Here is a 15,309-nt window from a genome sequence, read left to right on the forward strand (position 1 = left end):
GTCTCTTACCAGTGTTTGCTGCATTGCATTCGGCCTCCCAAACTGGAAGTCACTGGCAATGACATCACCACCAGTTATGTCCAGGGGTACCTTCAAGCAGGTGAACCATGCAACGTGGTACAGCAAGGGACAAACACTGAGAAACGCTGTTATAGTCCAACTGTAAATAGAAGACGGCCCTGCCGAGTTCAGTAGAATTTACTTACATCTGCAAGCTTTAAGTTGTCTGCAGAAAATGTCAGACAGACACATCTTTTTTTGAATAACTAAGCAAGAAATTAGAAGAACTAAGATACTTTTCCAATTGTCAAAAATCATGTTAAATAATACTTACCTGATGCAACTATAGTGGGGTTGCCAGTTCCAGAGTAGATACTAACGTAACTGATTCTTCCTGTGCCTGCTGGAGAACTCTGGGTGAAATATATGACATTGTTCATACTGTCATAATCAAGGGCTACTGCAGTTCTTAACACATTCATTGTACGGAATGGAGGGCTATGATTCTCAGGATCCAGATGCATGCTTCTAAGGGCATTCTCCAAAGCAAATATCAGGAAACTATCCGTTGAAATGGAACAACTCTTGCCATCGTTTTCTAAGAATCCATATGCACATCCACACTTTGGTATTTGTTCATCAGGAAGTGCAAAACACAAATGAGAACAGCCACCATTGTTCTCTAGACAGGGATTATTGTTGACATCAACAGGTGACACTGACTGATAATGGCTGTTGTAAATGGTTACATCCCTTAGCCAATTGATGTTGTCTCTTATAACTGTTGGCTGTTCAGTATTTCCTGGTTCCTTACTTGCTTGAAAGATTTTTTTCAAGTTCCTATCCACCCAAATCATAGAGTTTTCAAAAATAGTAATGCCGTATGGAGTTGGGTAACGGCTGCCATAGCGAACAACTTCAGGCTCTCCACCATCATGAGGAATTCTTGCAATCATGTCTAAAGAATCATCCACCCAATAAACATAACCATTACTGTGGTCCACTGCTAAGCCACGTGGTGTGACGATACCTTCTGATACCAACAGAGTCCTATTGGTACAATCAAGAAATGCACGCTCTATTTTGGGGTTCTGTCCATAATCTGCCCAAAAGAGGTATCTGTTTTTGGGGTCTACTACAATATGTCTTGGCATATCCACAGTGGTTTTAAGCAGCACACGGCGAAAAGTAGTGTTTAAACGCAGAACTTCCACAAAAGTCTCTGTCAGGAATGCATTGGTAAAATAGAGATTTCCTGTATAGAAAACATAAAATAAAACACTGGAAAAACATTGTAGCCTATAAGTTTTAGCTTTATAGTACTGTGTGTAAAACATAGAAGTTTAAAGGAAGATTCTACAACCTAGGCCCTATGCAGACATTGCTTAGCCATGGTAAATTTAAGCCACAGTCTATATCTAAATCAGGGCACTGCATGGGAAAGGAATTGACTATATTTGTTTTGTTAGTGAGAAGAGCAGAAATAAAGTCTTAATATATGCACAGGGTTTCACACATACACTTTAGATCCCAATTTCTGCTATTTTTCCACACTGTTTATAGTGCAGAAATCCTGCAGACCAATCAAGCCTCAAATAATCACATTCTCAAAAGATCACCTCATTCATTTCAGATTAAAATTATGTGCCTCATTTCAGATTAAAATTCTGTGCCTTACTGAGGAGTAATACTTGTCTTCACAATTTAAATGTTAAGTTTAATGATGAGTTTTTTACAAAAATGAATCTGGGGAACTGAGGTGAATTCCTATGGTGAAATGGCAAGGAAGTCTCATGTGGCTACCTTTGCCAACAATCACAAACGTGACAGTGAGACAATTATGAGGTAAGTATATCATTAGACCCCGTCTAAGTCCCATTTGTGTTCTATGGGGAACATCTTGGGGAAGAAAACAGAATCTCCATGACAGTGTCTCATCAGGAGTAGCGGAGCAACTTAAAAGGGAAATGGCTGTTTCAGATATCTGATCCATAGACCATAAGAACAACTTTACATGGTTATTTCAAGATGCTATTCATTGGATGGTTCTTGGCTTCAGGATTTCTAAAAAACTTACATGAAGAAATGAGTCCGCTGTAAAAGACAAGTACTGACCTGCAACCCAATCAATTGCAATGCCACGGATCCCATTGCGTCCGATCCCATTTGTGATGACATTTCTAAAATAGGAGCCATCTGGTTTGATTTTGCGGATGGCATTCTGAGAAGGAATGCTGCTGCTGAAGTCACACCAGTAAATGAAACCTGAAGGCATGTGGATATCCACATGTAGCGCATTTCTCCCTGAAACATTTTGACCAGGGAAAGGAGGCAGTAAAAAAAAAAAATTAATATTCTGTATGTCATATGTGATTTGTACTTCCTTAAGGCACAATCTTAAGCATTCTTAGGTCCACAGCTTGGAGGTCCACCTGGACTCACAGCTGCTCCTGGATTCCCAGGTGATGGCTGCGGCTAGGGGGGCCTTCGCTCAGATTCGGCTGGTGTGCTAGCTGCGGCCGTACTTGGATCATGCAGACCTGGCCATGGTGATCCTTGCCACGGTGACATCGAGGTTAGATTATTGTAACATGCTCTATGTGGGGCTGCCCTTGAAGACGGTTCGGAAACTGCAATTAGTCCAGAATGCGGCGGCCCGTGTGGTTACTGGAGGAACGAGGTTTGACTGTCAGTCCGCTTCTCCAGCGGTTGCATTGGCTGCCCATTTGTTTCTGGGCCCAATTCAAGGTGCTGGTTTTGACCTTTAAAGCCCTATACTGCTCTGGGTCAGGGTATCTTAGACATCGCCTACTCCTGTACAGTCCGGCTCGTCCTCTTAGGTAATCAGAGAAGGCCTTTTTACAAGTGCCGCCGCCTAGGGAGGTACGTGGGGCAGCAGCAAGAAATAGGGCCTTCTCAGTAGTGGCACCAACGCTATGGAATTCCCTTCCCCTTGACTTAAGAATGGCTCCCTCTCTTGAGACTTTTCAGCGAGGCCTGAAGACCCTTCTGTTTAAACAAGCCTTCTGAGTTCTTGGCCTTTTTTAAACATCTTTTCAACATCTTTTAATATTTTTAAATACTTGGTTACAGGCCAGATTCTTTGTATGATTTGTTGCTCTATGCTCTTTCTACCTGACTACTTTTTATCAGACTACTGTTTTTTATGATATGTGTTCATATGCTTTTGTTTTTAAATTATGTTTTTAATCTGTTTTAACCTGTTGTAAGCCGCCTTGAGTCCCTTCAGGGAGAAAGGCGGGGTAAAAATAAAGTTATTATTATTATTATTATGTCTAATCAGAAGTAAGTCCCACTGTGTTCAATGGGGCTTACTCCCATTTAAGTGTGTATAGGATTGCAACTTTATGACCCAATCCTATGGGCCTTTTATGACAGTGGGACTAGCATCCCACTGGTGTAAAAGGCCCAGCGACTGCACAAGGATCGTGCCGCTGCTGGACCATTTGAGGCAAGTGCTGCAAAGTAGCTGCAGCAGTGGATCCCCATTATTGAGGATCCCAGATGGCGCTGAAGCAGGTATGCTGGTGTGGAGGGCAGTTCAAGGGTAGGGAGGAACGAGTGGTGTGTCAAGGGCAGGAGGGGGTGACTTGGTGGTAGCAGCTTTTGCCGGATCCTACCCCCCATTTTGCAACATGACATGCCCTTTGCCTCTCCTTGAATTTGTTTCAGCAAAATAGTTGGTGCAGGTCCAAGGAGATCCATAGCCAGCCTACCAGGAGGCAAGTAAAAAAAGTTTTTCTTTCCTCCTGCTGCAGTCTGTCCAATTCCCATGACCACCACCATAGCACCCAACACATGCTCCATTGGCACGGCTGCATGATATAATGTGATGGGACATAGCACTGGGCCGTTGGATGATTCTGGGCTGGAGGCCAGAATGTGATACCAGATCATAAAAGGATCCATCTGAAATGTTGTGGTCCTTGAAAGACAGAACCTTCTTCAATTGTAAAAATCCCTATAGGGATTTAGTATAGCCTGCCTGTGTAAACCACCTTGAATTAAAGTCTGAGGAGAAATCTGACGACCAAGAAAGGCAGTATAGAAATACCTGTATTATTATTATTTATTATTATTAACAAGTTGAGAACTTCATTGCTAGCCTTTTGACTGGTTTTTCAGTCTTGTGCTAAAAAGAATCCAATCAATGTTGCTTGTTTCTGAACAATTTTTTTTTCAGCTTTAACCTCTGACATACAATGAAACTCCCATGATCCAGTCTCTCCTGCTTCTTTGTCTCAAATTGCTGCAATCCTGGTTACCCATTCACAAATGTCCTCTATTCTCTCAGTAGTTTTCACTGGCTTAGCATCTCCCTTCACATTACAACAATATTTTCAGTGTTCAGATAAAACTTACTAAATATTCTTCTAAGTGTTTTCAATTAGCATTTTGATAAAATTCATTTTACTGAGACATAATGAAGGGGATAGGATTGGGCCATAAGGACCCTGACGCTGTTAAAAGCTGCAGTGAATTAAGTTAAGCTGGTACAGTGTCATTGGTTTTAATTCCAGCTTCATATTTCTCTTAAAAAGATTTTAAATGGGACAAGAAAATTGATTTGCAACCCAAACAAGACAAATGTTGGATATAAACTTGAATATGAAGGATTTAAAATTAAAACAACTCGCAGCACAATCCTAAGCATGTCTCCTCACAAGACCTATTGAGTTCAGTGGTACTTATTGCCAAGTAACTGTGTATCGGATTGCAGACCTAAACCTAATTTAAATGTAACACCTGCCAAAAGGCGGGAGGACCGCCAAAAATGCATCTTCTTATAGTTGTTCCGTATAGGGTCATTAACATTTGGCATTCACTCACCATATTGTAGAAAACTCTACTTCTACATTGTAGTCTAACATTCCAATCCTAATTGGACTTTATGACAAGCAAACTGCTGCCACAAATGGCAGAGGTGTCGGAAGCCCATGGATGCAGCCACCTATGTGTTGGACCACAAGTAAGCCACTGCGGGAAACAAGTGGTGGGGGAGGAACAGGAGAGTGTCTGGTTGAGGAGGGGGTAGGTGGTAGAATCGGGAAGGGAGAGATGGATTGCAGGGGCATTGACATACACTACAGACCTCTCCTCGTTCCTCTCCCCTTCCTTCTCCCTTACTCTCCTCAGTTATGCATCAACAAAATGACTGGTGCAGTTCCAAGAGAGGCAGTGAAGGTTTACCCCAAGGTAATGGAATTTGAACAGGCCTCTGGGAACCCGCCCTCCCCCCCCTCTGCTGCAGCATCAGTGATTTATTTATTTTTTTAAGGTTAGGATTCAATAGTCAATAATCATTTTAATTAAACTGGCTTAAATCCCAATCTTTCTGCTCAGCTAGTTTGCACTTCTGATTTTAAGCTTTAGAGAATTTTTAAAAGCACTCGTATGTGACAAGAAGTACACAAAGCATTATCCATCTGCAATGGCAGATTATGACATTAGACATAAAAGGATTTTGTTCATCTCCTATAATCTTTACTTACCCCTTCCTGCCAATGGGACCATTGCTTCAGAGTGGTCAGATGTCTCTAAGCTAAATCCTTTAATTACAGTCAGCATGGAAACAATGACAAAGGAATTGTATGGGGAGCAAGTCCTGTTATCAGGATTTAATTGAAAGCCAGTAGCGCAGGCACAAGAGAAGAGTCCACCAGGCACAGGCAGGCACAGTTGCTGACAAATCCCAATGTTGTTACTGCAGCCATTTGAGGAACCAACAGAATCTAAAGCAGGGAAAGACAAATGGATATATAAACTGAAACTGACTGCAAGTTGCAATCATTCACCAACAGTGAAGAAAAGATGCATTTTATAAGAGACAAATGTCTCGGATTGAACATACAAGCAACCTACCTACAAGCAGAGAACAAAAAAATGAAAACAGTATTTTTTTGTGTCCAATTAACATTTCAAATGCATAAGAATTACCAAATGATCCCTTTGAATCACCTCACTCGCAGTGGACACATTTACACTTGAGATCCATTTGACAGTAGCAAGCTCTAGAGTTTCTGTTTTGTGGGATTCCTACACTAAGAAAGCTTTCGTGGTGAAAAATTCTCTTTTCAAAGAGTTCTTGGAACGGTGACTCAGGCTACAATCCTATGCATGCTTTCCTGGGAGTAAGCTTCATTGAACTTTTGAGTAAATATGCATAGGACTGCACAATAGCAACTCACTGCTATAGTGTTGTAATATGCTGCTTTTTTTACTCTAATCTGATTTGTACAATTATTATTTTTATTTGTAAAGTACCACAAATTGTACTGATTGTACTAAACTGTGTTTTTCTGGAGATAGAACTTTTAAAGATTTGCAAATAGACCTTTGGTGCAGTGGTTTGAGTAGCTCCTTCTGTGCATGAATTGAACTCTCCTTCTGTTCAAAGAATGATCTTCCATTAACAGTGCACCTATGAACCAAAGGTCTGGATGTTGCCCAAAGTAAATAAATGCTTAGCTGAAGAAAATGTTTTTCACTTCCCCAGCTCAAAATGGATGGCTTCTCCCAATTCAGAGATCAGACCCTGCTGCCAGCACAGCTCCTACAACAGATGGTGAAACTGTTTTCTTCTGGATGTTTACTTATTTACTTAACAGTACCTATTTACTTAAAGCAAGATAGCACAGATATGAATATGCTCATTTAGCATTCACTATTAGGGCCATGAATAAACTGTCCCATGTCACATCAAATACTTACTGTCTCTGTAATATACTCGAAGACCTTTCAGTCTTGCTATGTTGTCTCTCAGTACCATTTTATTTGCTCCAGTGGACTTGTCAACCCGCTCAATTACTTCGTAATCCCGGTCAGTATAGTACAAATAAGAACCATGGACAGCCACACCCCATGGGTGAGAGAGGTGAACAACCAGAGTTACCCGATTAGTGCCATCTACATTCCCTCGTTCAATCTAGGAGATTGAGGATATTAAAAATTACAAACGACAATGAAATTATTGCATGAAATCTTTGTGTCCAGGAATTTGTTTTTACTTTACACACACACACTTTTGCGTGCATATTGACAAAAAAATGGGTATAATACTTAAAGAAGTATTATACAGAAGTGAGTATCTCATTTTCTGTGCACAGGAATTTCATGACTGATGTTAAGGAAGCACAATTGGTTTTCATAATTGTTTCTGCTCCACCTCCTAGAATAGATCAAGTTTCACACTTCAGCCCAAAGTCATCCCAAATGATTAAGGGCCCCATCCTATCCAATTTTCCAGGGCCAGTGCAGTGGTGTCAGTGGTATGTTAGCTGCATCCTTTGGTGGGATGGCAGTCACAGAGGCCTCCATGCTGCATTGTGGCTGCACCGGTGCTGGAAACAGGAGTAGAATTGGGCCCTAAGTCATAATAAACATTAGCTGGATCAGAGGTATATATTTTATTACATCAAACAAATGCACAGTGAAGCCAGTATTCACCTATATTTCTTCTGCATAGAGCTGTTTCTCTTATTTTTAGCTACTGCCATGGTAAGGAGAAGAAACAGTATACTAACACAAAACAGGCAATGTGAGTTAAATATATGGGCAGTTTTAAGTTGTTAATGGCTGTTTTAATTTTTTTTAAAGATCTTATGAACTATGTTAGAGAGGCTCTGGATCCAAAACAAAAGAATATAAAATAAATAAAAGCACAACTTTTCCCCTTATAATTTTTGAAACGACATTCCTTTGAAAATGATGGCCTGAGTAGGAGCCATAAACTTTTTCCCCTCCCCCACCGCCATTAAAAAGGTCATGATATGCAAATTCACATTATTGCTGCACATAGGACACTTTTAGGTTAAAAGCAGAACTGGGAGTGTCATTTATAGGCAGCAGCAGGAGACGCTTAAGCTTTCCCTGTGATTTTGAAAAATCATCCTCTAGAAATTTGCTTCGCAGAGTTTGTTTCAGATCTATCAGACATGACATACTGAATATAAGGTTGCATTCAACTGATCGGCTTACAAAGACACAAGTGCAGATATGCATACATACCACTCCAGTGCTCGTTACCGACCAATACAGCTTTTGTTCTTTCATGTCTATGGTGATAAACTCTACATGGTCTAAGTTACCAGTGAAGAGGATTTGGATATCTGAGCCATCCATGTTTGCACTGCCAATCTTTGCTGGGACTCCACTGTCAGTTCCTTGGTCTGTCCAATAAAGCTTCCTAAACATACGTAATGTCAACAGTCACAAAAGCTGATGTAACAGGGACCTCAGTAACTGAAGCGTAAATGTATTAACTGGTTTCACTTCACATCACTGAATTTATACCTATAAGAACTGCTGGATCAGGACAAAGGCCCATCTAGTCCAGCTTCCTGGATCTCACAGTTGGCCCACCAGATGCCTCAGGGAGCACACAAGAGACCCACATCCTGTTGTCCTCCCCGTGCATCTGGCATTCTGAGGTATACATACATACAGGAGTGTATCAGTCTACCATACAAACAAAACAGGGTTAGAAAAGTAGTGATGTTCCCTCCCACTACTGCACTTTATCTGGAGTATTTAGAACCAACCAAGAAGCCACCATAATGAGAGAGAAAAAAAGAATCAACATGTTAGTACAACACGGCAGCAACCCAAGACGCTCTTACTTGGAAACAAGTTCAATTCAGACAAATAAATCAAACTACCACGAAATGAGTTTAGGATCAGGGAGACAGGAAATAAAATATTCAACAATGTCAGAAACAATGAACGAAACTCACCCTTGGATTGGATCAACAGCCAAACCAACTGGAGTTCCAGTTCCTGTAGAAGTACCATCATTGGTAATCAATGTTTTTCTGTAAATTACTGGACTATGGAGCTTCAGTACCTATAAAACACACCAAGCTTGCTGAGTTTAGTATACCATGCAATCAAATTATAAACTGGGTCACATATACTGATGTGTAAACTAAGTTGAAGAACTCAGATATACATACAAGATTCACACTAGAGTAGCTGTGCCTATAATATAGGATGACTATAGCTGCAATCCTAACCACACTTTCCTGAGAGTAAGCCTCAATGAACAAAATAGGACTTACTTCTGAGTAGACCTGGTTAGTATTGCGCCCTATGTGATAGGAGCATAAATTAATTCTATCTCAAACAGCGTTACATAGCTTAATTCTAATCCTGAAGTTGTAGTGCTTACCTCAATGGACTGTGTGCCAGGGTTACTGTAGTACAGGTTTCCAGACATCCAATCTAAAGCCAGGCCCATAGGGGCACCAATAATCGCTGCTGGAGCTAAAACTGTCCTGTTTGTTCCATCTGACTTCACTCTATGAATTTCACCCTTAGAATAGAATGAAATTATTCAATTAGATTCCATTATTCACCCCATCTAATGGTTGAACGTGGTATAGCATCTATACCAATGCATTCTGGGGCGACAATGGAGGAGCAAGATACCCAAAGTGTGTCTATCTTTAACCCTGAGAAGTTTGCAACCAGTTTAATAGCGCAAAGGTAGGAAATTAGATTTTGGTGCTTCCCCCCCCCCCATTACAAGGCATTTAAAGGTGGATCCCGGTATCAGCGATTAGTCAAATCAGTGGATGGTAAATCAGTGGATACCGAGGTCCCACCTGTAGTCTGAAACAAATATGGTACAGGAAGAAATCAGGCAACATTGCCATTTTCTCTGTGTCAGAAGAATGCAACCTCAAAATCAACTTTGACTTTTCCTCCACTTATGATAAGGGATGGCAAAATCTTGCCACTACTTTCTTTCAACATGTCCAAGATTTCATGGCACTATTCCTTTGCCTTGAAATTAATAAAATATGCAAAGCCAACATTTAGCAGCTCTTCCAAGCAATTTTAAAACTAAACAAGGAATTCATCTTTCATCTTTCATAATACAAAGGATCACACCTGACAGACAGCCTCACAAGATGACATTTCCCCATTAGCCCAGTGCAAAGTGACAAAATTGCTGCACTGACAGAAGCCGATTGGTGCAGCACCACAGCTAAAATAAGCATACCCAGCTACTACTTACACACTATCAATTTCGTGCACCAGTTTTACAAAACAGAATCTTTCTGACACCTTTACAAAATAAAAGCAGTTACTCACTGGATTTTCAACCCAGTAGATCATCTGTTCTGAGTCATCAAAGTCAACATCAACACCATTCTGTACTCCTGCTATTGGAACCATGGCATCATTGGCCTTCTCCTCAGGGTTCAGAGAAATACCATAAATTATGTTATCCCTTACTGCTATGAGGAATGGCTCTTCAACTGTAAAAACAGGACCACAAATTGCAGAACATTACTCCACCATATTTTCTTCAGATAAAAAAACAGATGGGTTAACAAAGTGATTCAGGGGCTTTTTAGTTTGAGGGGGGAAAAAAGGTGAGGGGTGGAGTTGGGAACTAAGGGTGGGGGAGAAGAGAGATGTTTATGAAATTAGATATCATTTGGAAAGAACCTCAAAAAGTCATAATACAAGTGGTGCCTCCGTATTCATGGGGGATCCAGATAATGAAATTCGTGGTTTTCTGGCCCACCAGGTCTCCAAATGCGACCACACATGGCCTCTACGGGCCTCAAAAGAGCCTCCAGAGCAACCAAAGCAGAGCTCTGGTCACCTTTGGAGGCTTCAGGTTGGGCCAAATATGCCTCAACACAGGTCTGGCAGATCTGCGTTAAGCCAGATCCATAGATACAAAATCCGCAGATAAACAGGCTCCACCTGTATAGTAATATCTCTGTTAGCACCAGACAGAAGGACACAACACTTTATGGAGGTTCCGTAAGGATAAAGGTCTGTCTTCCAGCTTGAATCTTTGAAATATCCAGGGAAGACTGGAATTTCTCATAACAGACCTCAATTTAGGCTACATTCCTTTAGATACTTTCCTGGCAGTAAGTCTCACTGAACACAATAGAACTTCTGAGAAGACATGCAGCAATTTGTGCTATAAATTTGTATTTCAGAGAGTATGATACTATTTTAGCATAATACCTAGCATATAGAAGATAGTTTTAGGCAGTTTGTGTCATTCATACAGGTGTAGATGTATGAAATACTGTATGCCATGTATGTAAAGGTTGAATTGATAAGATAAGCACAGCACCAAGTTGTAACAGCAATCACAGGTAACAAAATCCTTCTTGCATTGCTAAATTGTATTAACCTGTAATGTGCATGGTTAGGGGTATGACACGAAAAGGATTTCCATGTAAAAATCTATTACATGGCATACTTGAAATACTCGGTTTCTATTCAAATTACTCAGAACATGAGTTCATCAGGGTATGGGCCATACCACTGTCCTGTGTTTCATAAGCATCTCCACATTACTTGTGTTACTAGAAATAATTATTGCTTCTAATGAATGCATTCTTCATATATGGCTGAACAAGTTATATATTGCAGTAAATGGGAGAATAGACTACTTACAGAATTCATTTAAGGTTTCATTCATTCATTTAAAAAAAAAAGCCAGCTACAAACCAATTACATAGTTTTTTATTGTGCCTGATAAACATGCCGACTGCTCACTTTAGTTGTGATGCATTAGCACAACTCACTTACTGCCTGGTGGTCAGTCTAGTCACTGCCCACTTTAAGATTACATGCTCAGGCTGCTAAAATGCTCAGGTTGCACACTAGGGAGGGAGCACAGGGAACGTTGATCAGTGTCCCAATTTTCCAACCTGAGCTTCTTTCACATAAGGGTGCCAGACATTATGACACAGGCCCGTCATAAAAAGAAAAAAAATCAGATAAAATTTGTCAATAGAAGGAGAGAAATATAAAAATGTTAAAGGATTGCATCATGGATCAAATTGCCAATCTTACAGATTACAGAAGGAAATAGAGCAATTCTGGAATTAGCATTTTTCTGTCATCATAACAATTTGTAATATTAGCTCTCCAATTAGCTGTGTAGAATTTAACAATATCACTGTGAAGAAAACAGCCCAAGCATAATGAGGGTGGCACAATTGCTGAAGGTTTCTGTTGGCAAGCCAAGCTAAACAGTGTCAACAAAGATTACAGTCCTAATCTGTGAAGGGGGAAAGGGTCAAGTACCCATTGTTTTGGAATCATTAATGGCAATTACTGTTTGCCTGTTTACACCTCACAATGAGAAGTGTTAGCACTGTGATGTAATATTTGGGCCTGTTTACATCTGATCTGCTGCATAAATACTACTATCTAGCACAATCTCCTATGTTTACTCAGAAATAAGTCCCACGATGTTCAGTGGGGTTTATTCGCAGGTGAATGTGCAATCCTGCACCCACTGAACTGGGTAAAACTGATGGCTTAGCTGCGCAGAAATTGGAATACTACTTATATTGAAAGAATCTAAGAACAAAGCAATAGCCTGCTTTCTCATTTTTCCTTTCCAGTTATAGCTCTTGAGATCTTACCTCTCATGCAGTTCACCTTATCAGGAGAGAGAGTCCATCCAGAAGGACAAGCACAAGAATAAAATCGTGGCCCCGATGAAGAAAGCAAGCACAGGTGGCTACAGGGAGATGTGTTGCAAGGATTGGTATCTGAGATAAAAACAGAAGCAATGATGAAGCTAAAAAGCAACCAACTAGCATGGTGTGCAGAACTTTTCTTGAAATGGGAAGTTCACAAGTATCCCTGATGTCTAGATCTCTACACGCAGCTAAGATCAGTCATCAAGACTATCTTCACAATTTCCCAGGGAGCGTGATTATGTTCAATGCCTCTCATTAAGCCACTCAAAAGGGGCATAACCTTATCGTGCTTTTCCTTACAATACGTACCCTTTTTCTCAAACATAGACCTGTTTTTTTTCCAGAAGAATATTTGTGAAAGAAAGTTGCCTTTTTGTTGTTATTTAGGTCTGAGGTATAAGATGGTTTGCATAACTTTTTTCTTATCTCAGGGTGAAAACAGATGTTAAAAAAAAGAAGGTGCACAGCAAGTGATTCCTAGCTTTGCAACTGAACTGATAGACAAGCATTCCAGTGAACTGAATGCTTAAAGGAAACATTGAGGGTATTCACATTAAAGATACAGAGGACCAATTATATACTGGGATTAGCATTATTTACTTTAAAATGAGGCTAATCTGCACCACAATCTACATTTAACATTTATGATAGACTGACATTTAAGATCATGATTTGATTTATCACAAGGGTTTTATAAGACTCTCTCTCTCTGGCCAAGATCAATCGATATGTGTAGCAGCTAGATGTATAAATATTCTTGTCATATTTACACAGCATAGTTTGTCTTTCTATTGCAAAAGTTAGCTTACCCGCAGGCTGCTTCACAGGGTGGACTGCAACAAGACCCAGAGGCTGGTGAATATTGTAGATCATGACTGTTTGATTTCTGCCATGCCACTTGTTGGCTCGAATGACTCGATTAGTGTATCTGTCACTCCAGTATACAAAATCTTCAAACAGTGTGAGTGCGTGAGGATGCTGTAATACCTAAAAAAATCCCAAGTGTTAGCTTCTGTAGATGTTTTGGTGGTGGCTGTTTTCCAGGAGCAGTGCAGAACAGAAGGACCAGAGAGTATAATGAATGATCAAGCACAACCTACACCTACTTAGAAGTACAATTTCATTTACAACCTGATAAAATATGAATCAGAATTTTGGAAATATTAGAAGTATTGGTGAATACAAGCCTTACTCCTTAGCTCTGCTCTTCTGTAGTTGAGGTACAAAGTTGTAGTTGAGGTTCAGATAGTTCCACACTCCCCCCCTTTTCTCTTTTCTTCATGCATCCAGCTGAATCAAAAGCTTCCAAATTGTGACAACTGAAACTGTGATTAAAGGCATCAAAACAAACCAAGATATAAAACCATGATTAAATGATATCTTGGCTTAATGGGCTCGCTTAAACCAGATTTTCCGGTTATGGTTTCAGATGTCACAGGAAATTATGGTTCAGCAATCCAGGAAATTTTCCATTTAGTTGGGCATGGGAAGAAGGGGTTAGGCAGGGGCTTGACAATCCTTCCTTGCTTGTTCATGATTCAACATATTAGGGTCAGATGCCCAATGGATGCTTTGTTCTCACAGCACCAATTTCCCAGTGGTCAGTGTAGGAGGAAGAAGAAAGAGATTACTGACAATATGATCACCTTTTTTCCCCCCTAGAATGCCTTAATGATGCCTCACAGATTCTGTATCCTTGATTCAGACTATCTACGTATTAGCTAGGTCATAGCCTCTGAACTTTGTTCTGCTTGCCCTATGGCATTTGACCTGAATTCCTTGAGTTCCCAGGTCTGTTCCTTTAGCTCTTGCCTGGTTGTTAGCTACAGCTGAGACAGTACCTATTCCCTATATCTGTAACTGTATCCCTATATCTGTACTGTTAAGCAAAATAGTATAGCGCTCAAATTATGGAGAAAGGGTAAGGGACTCCTAAAGAAATTCACAAGCTCCAATCACTGAAGTTGCCTAATTTTAGCCAAATCATGGTCCCCTTACAGTCTTTCACAAACAGCAGATAAGGGAGCTGTCACAAATGCTAACAGGACTAAGCCCCTTCTGACCCTCTTGTAATCTGAGCACTAAAAGAAAAAATGCAGAGGATCAGGAGGTTTGAGGCACTGACGATACCATCAAAAAGACAACTTTACCTCTCATGAGAAAAGCTAGCTTTTTCCTCAAACAAGTATAGTTGGCCCGCATCTTACACAAGGGTTATGTTCCACAGTCAGCACATAAAGCCAAAATAGTGTATACTCAAAATTACCTTGAAAATCTCTTACATCTGAAAAATACATACTGTCTTTTTAAAAATTACAACAGGCTGGCAGGAACCAAGTCTGAGAGATGAGAGAACAGTAGCTTCATTCTTCAATCTCAGGCTCACTCCAGGGCCTTTACAGTGGTCCTGCCTTACCTGCCATCTCGGTATCCATAGATTCTACCATATGTCGATCCACAGATCCCATGACTGTGTGCCAGGGGGCAGTCTCTGGTACTCCCAGAAGTCACTTACAGGTCACACTAATGCCCACAACCTCTCCCTTGGCCCTGGCACACCCAGCGAAAGTGTTTGGAAATTCTTCCATAATGCATTCTGGAGTGTGCTAAGGCCAAGGTAGGGTGGGGCAGGCCTAGGTACAGCCTGGAAGTAGCTTCAGGGAGCATGAGAGATTGGCCTGCAGCTGGCACAGTTTGCAGCACTAAGATTGGGAATACAGTTTAAAAAAAAAATTTTCCTTTAAAAAACATTTTTAAAGCAGACTTCACTATGAACAAATTTTGGCATCTGCGGGGGTGAGGGAGGTGTCCAGGAATG

The 15,309-nt window shown here is 40.6% G+C and overlaps 1 protein-coding gene across 1 annotated transcript in view; it reads right to left on the reverse strand.

Moving 5' to 3' along the window:
- Nucleotides 1-15,309, reverse strand: part of LRP2 (LDL receptor related protein 2) — a 173,702-nt gene that overhangs the window by 63,275 nt on the left and 95,118 nt on the right. The window contains exons 30-39 of the mRNA XM_066621620.1: nucleotides 13,301-13,478; nucleotides 12,432-12,560; nucleotides 10,117-10,283; nucleotides 9,188-9,331; nucleotides 8,754-8,863; nucleotides 8,029-8,206; nucleotides 6,733-6,946; nucleotides 5,514-5,753; nucleotides 2,116-2,304; nucleotides 335-1,255 (exon numbers count right to left, since the gene is read on the reverse strand). Of these exons, the coding sequence (XP_066477717.1) occupies nucleotides 335-1,255; nucleotides 2,116-2,304; nucleotides 5,514-5,753; nucleotides 6,733-6,946; nucleotides 8,029-8,206; nucleotides 8,754-8,863; nucleotides 9,188-9,331; nucleotides 10,117-10,283; nucleotides 12,432-12,560; nucleotides 13,301-13,478 (2,470 nt within the window). The remainder of the gene's footprint in view (nucleotides 1-334; nucleotides 1,256-2,115; nucleotides 2,305-5,513; nucleotides 5,754-6,732; nucleotides 6,947-8,028; nucleotides 8,207-8,753; nucleotides 8,864-9,187; nucleotides 9,332-10,116; nucleotides 10,284-12,431; nucleotides 12,561-13,300; nucleotides 13,479-15,309) is intronic.

The sequence above is a fragment of the Tiliqua scincoides genome, chromosome 1 (assembly GCF_035046505.1).
Source record: "Tiliqua scincoides isolate rTilSci1 chromosome 1, rTilSci1.hap2, whole genome shotgun sequence".
NCBI classification, from domain to species: domain Eukaryota; kingdom Metazoa; phylum Chordata; class Lepidosauria; order Squamata; family Scincidae; genus Tiliqua; species Tiliqua scincoides.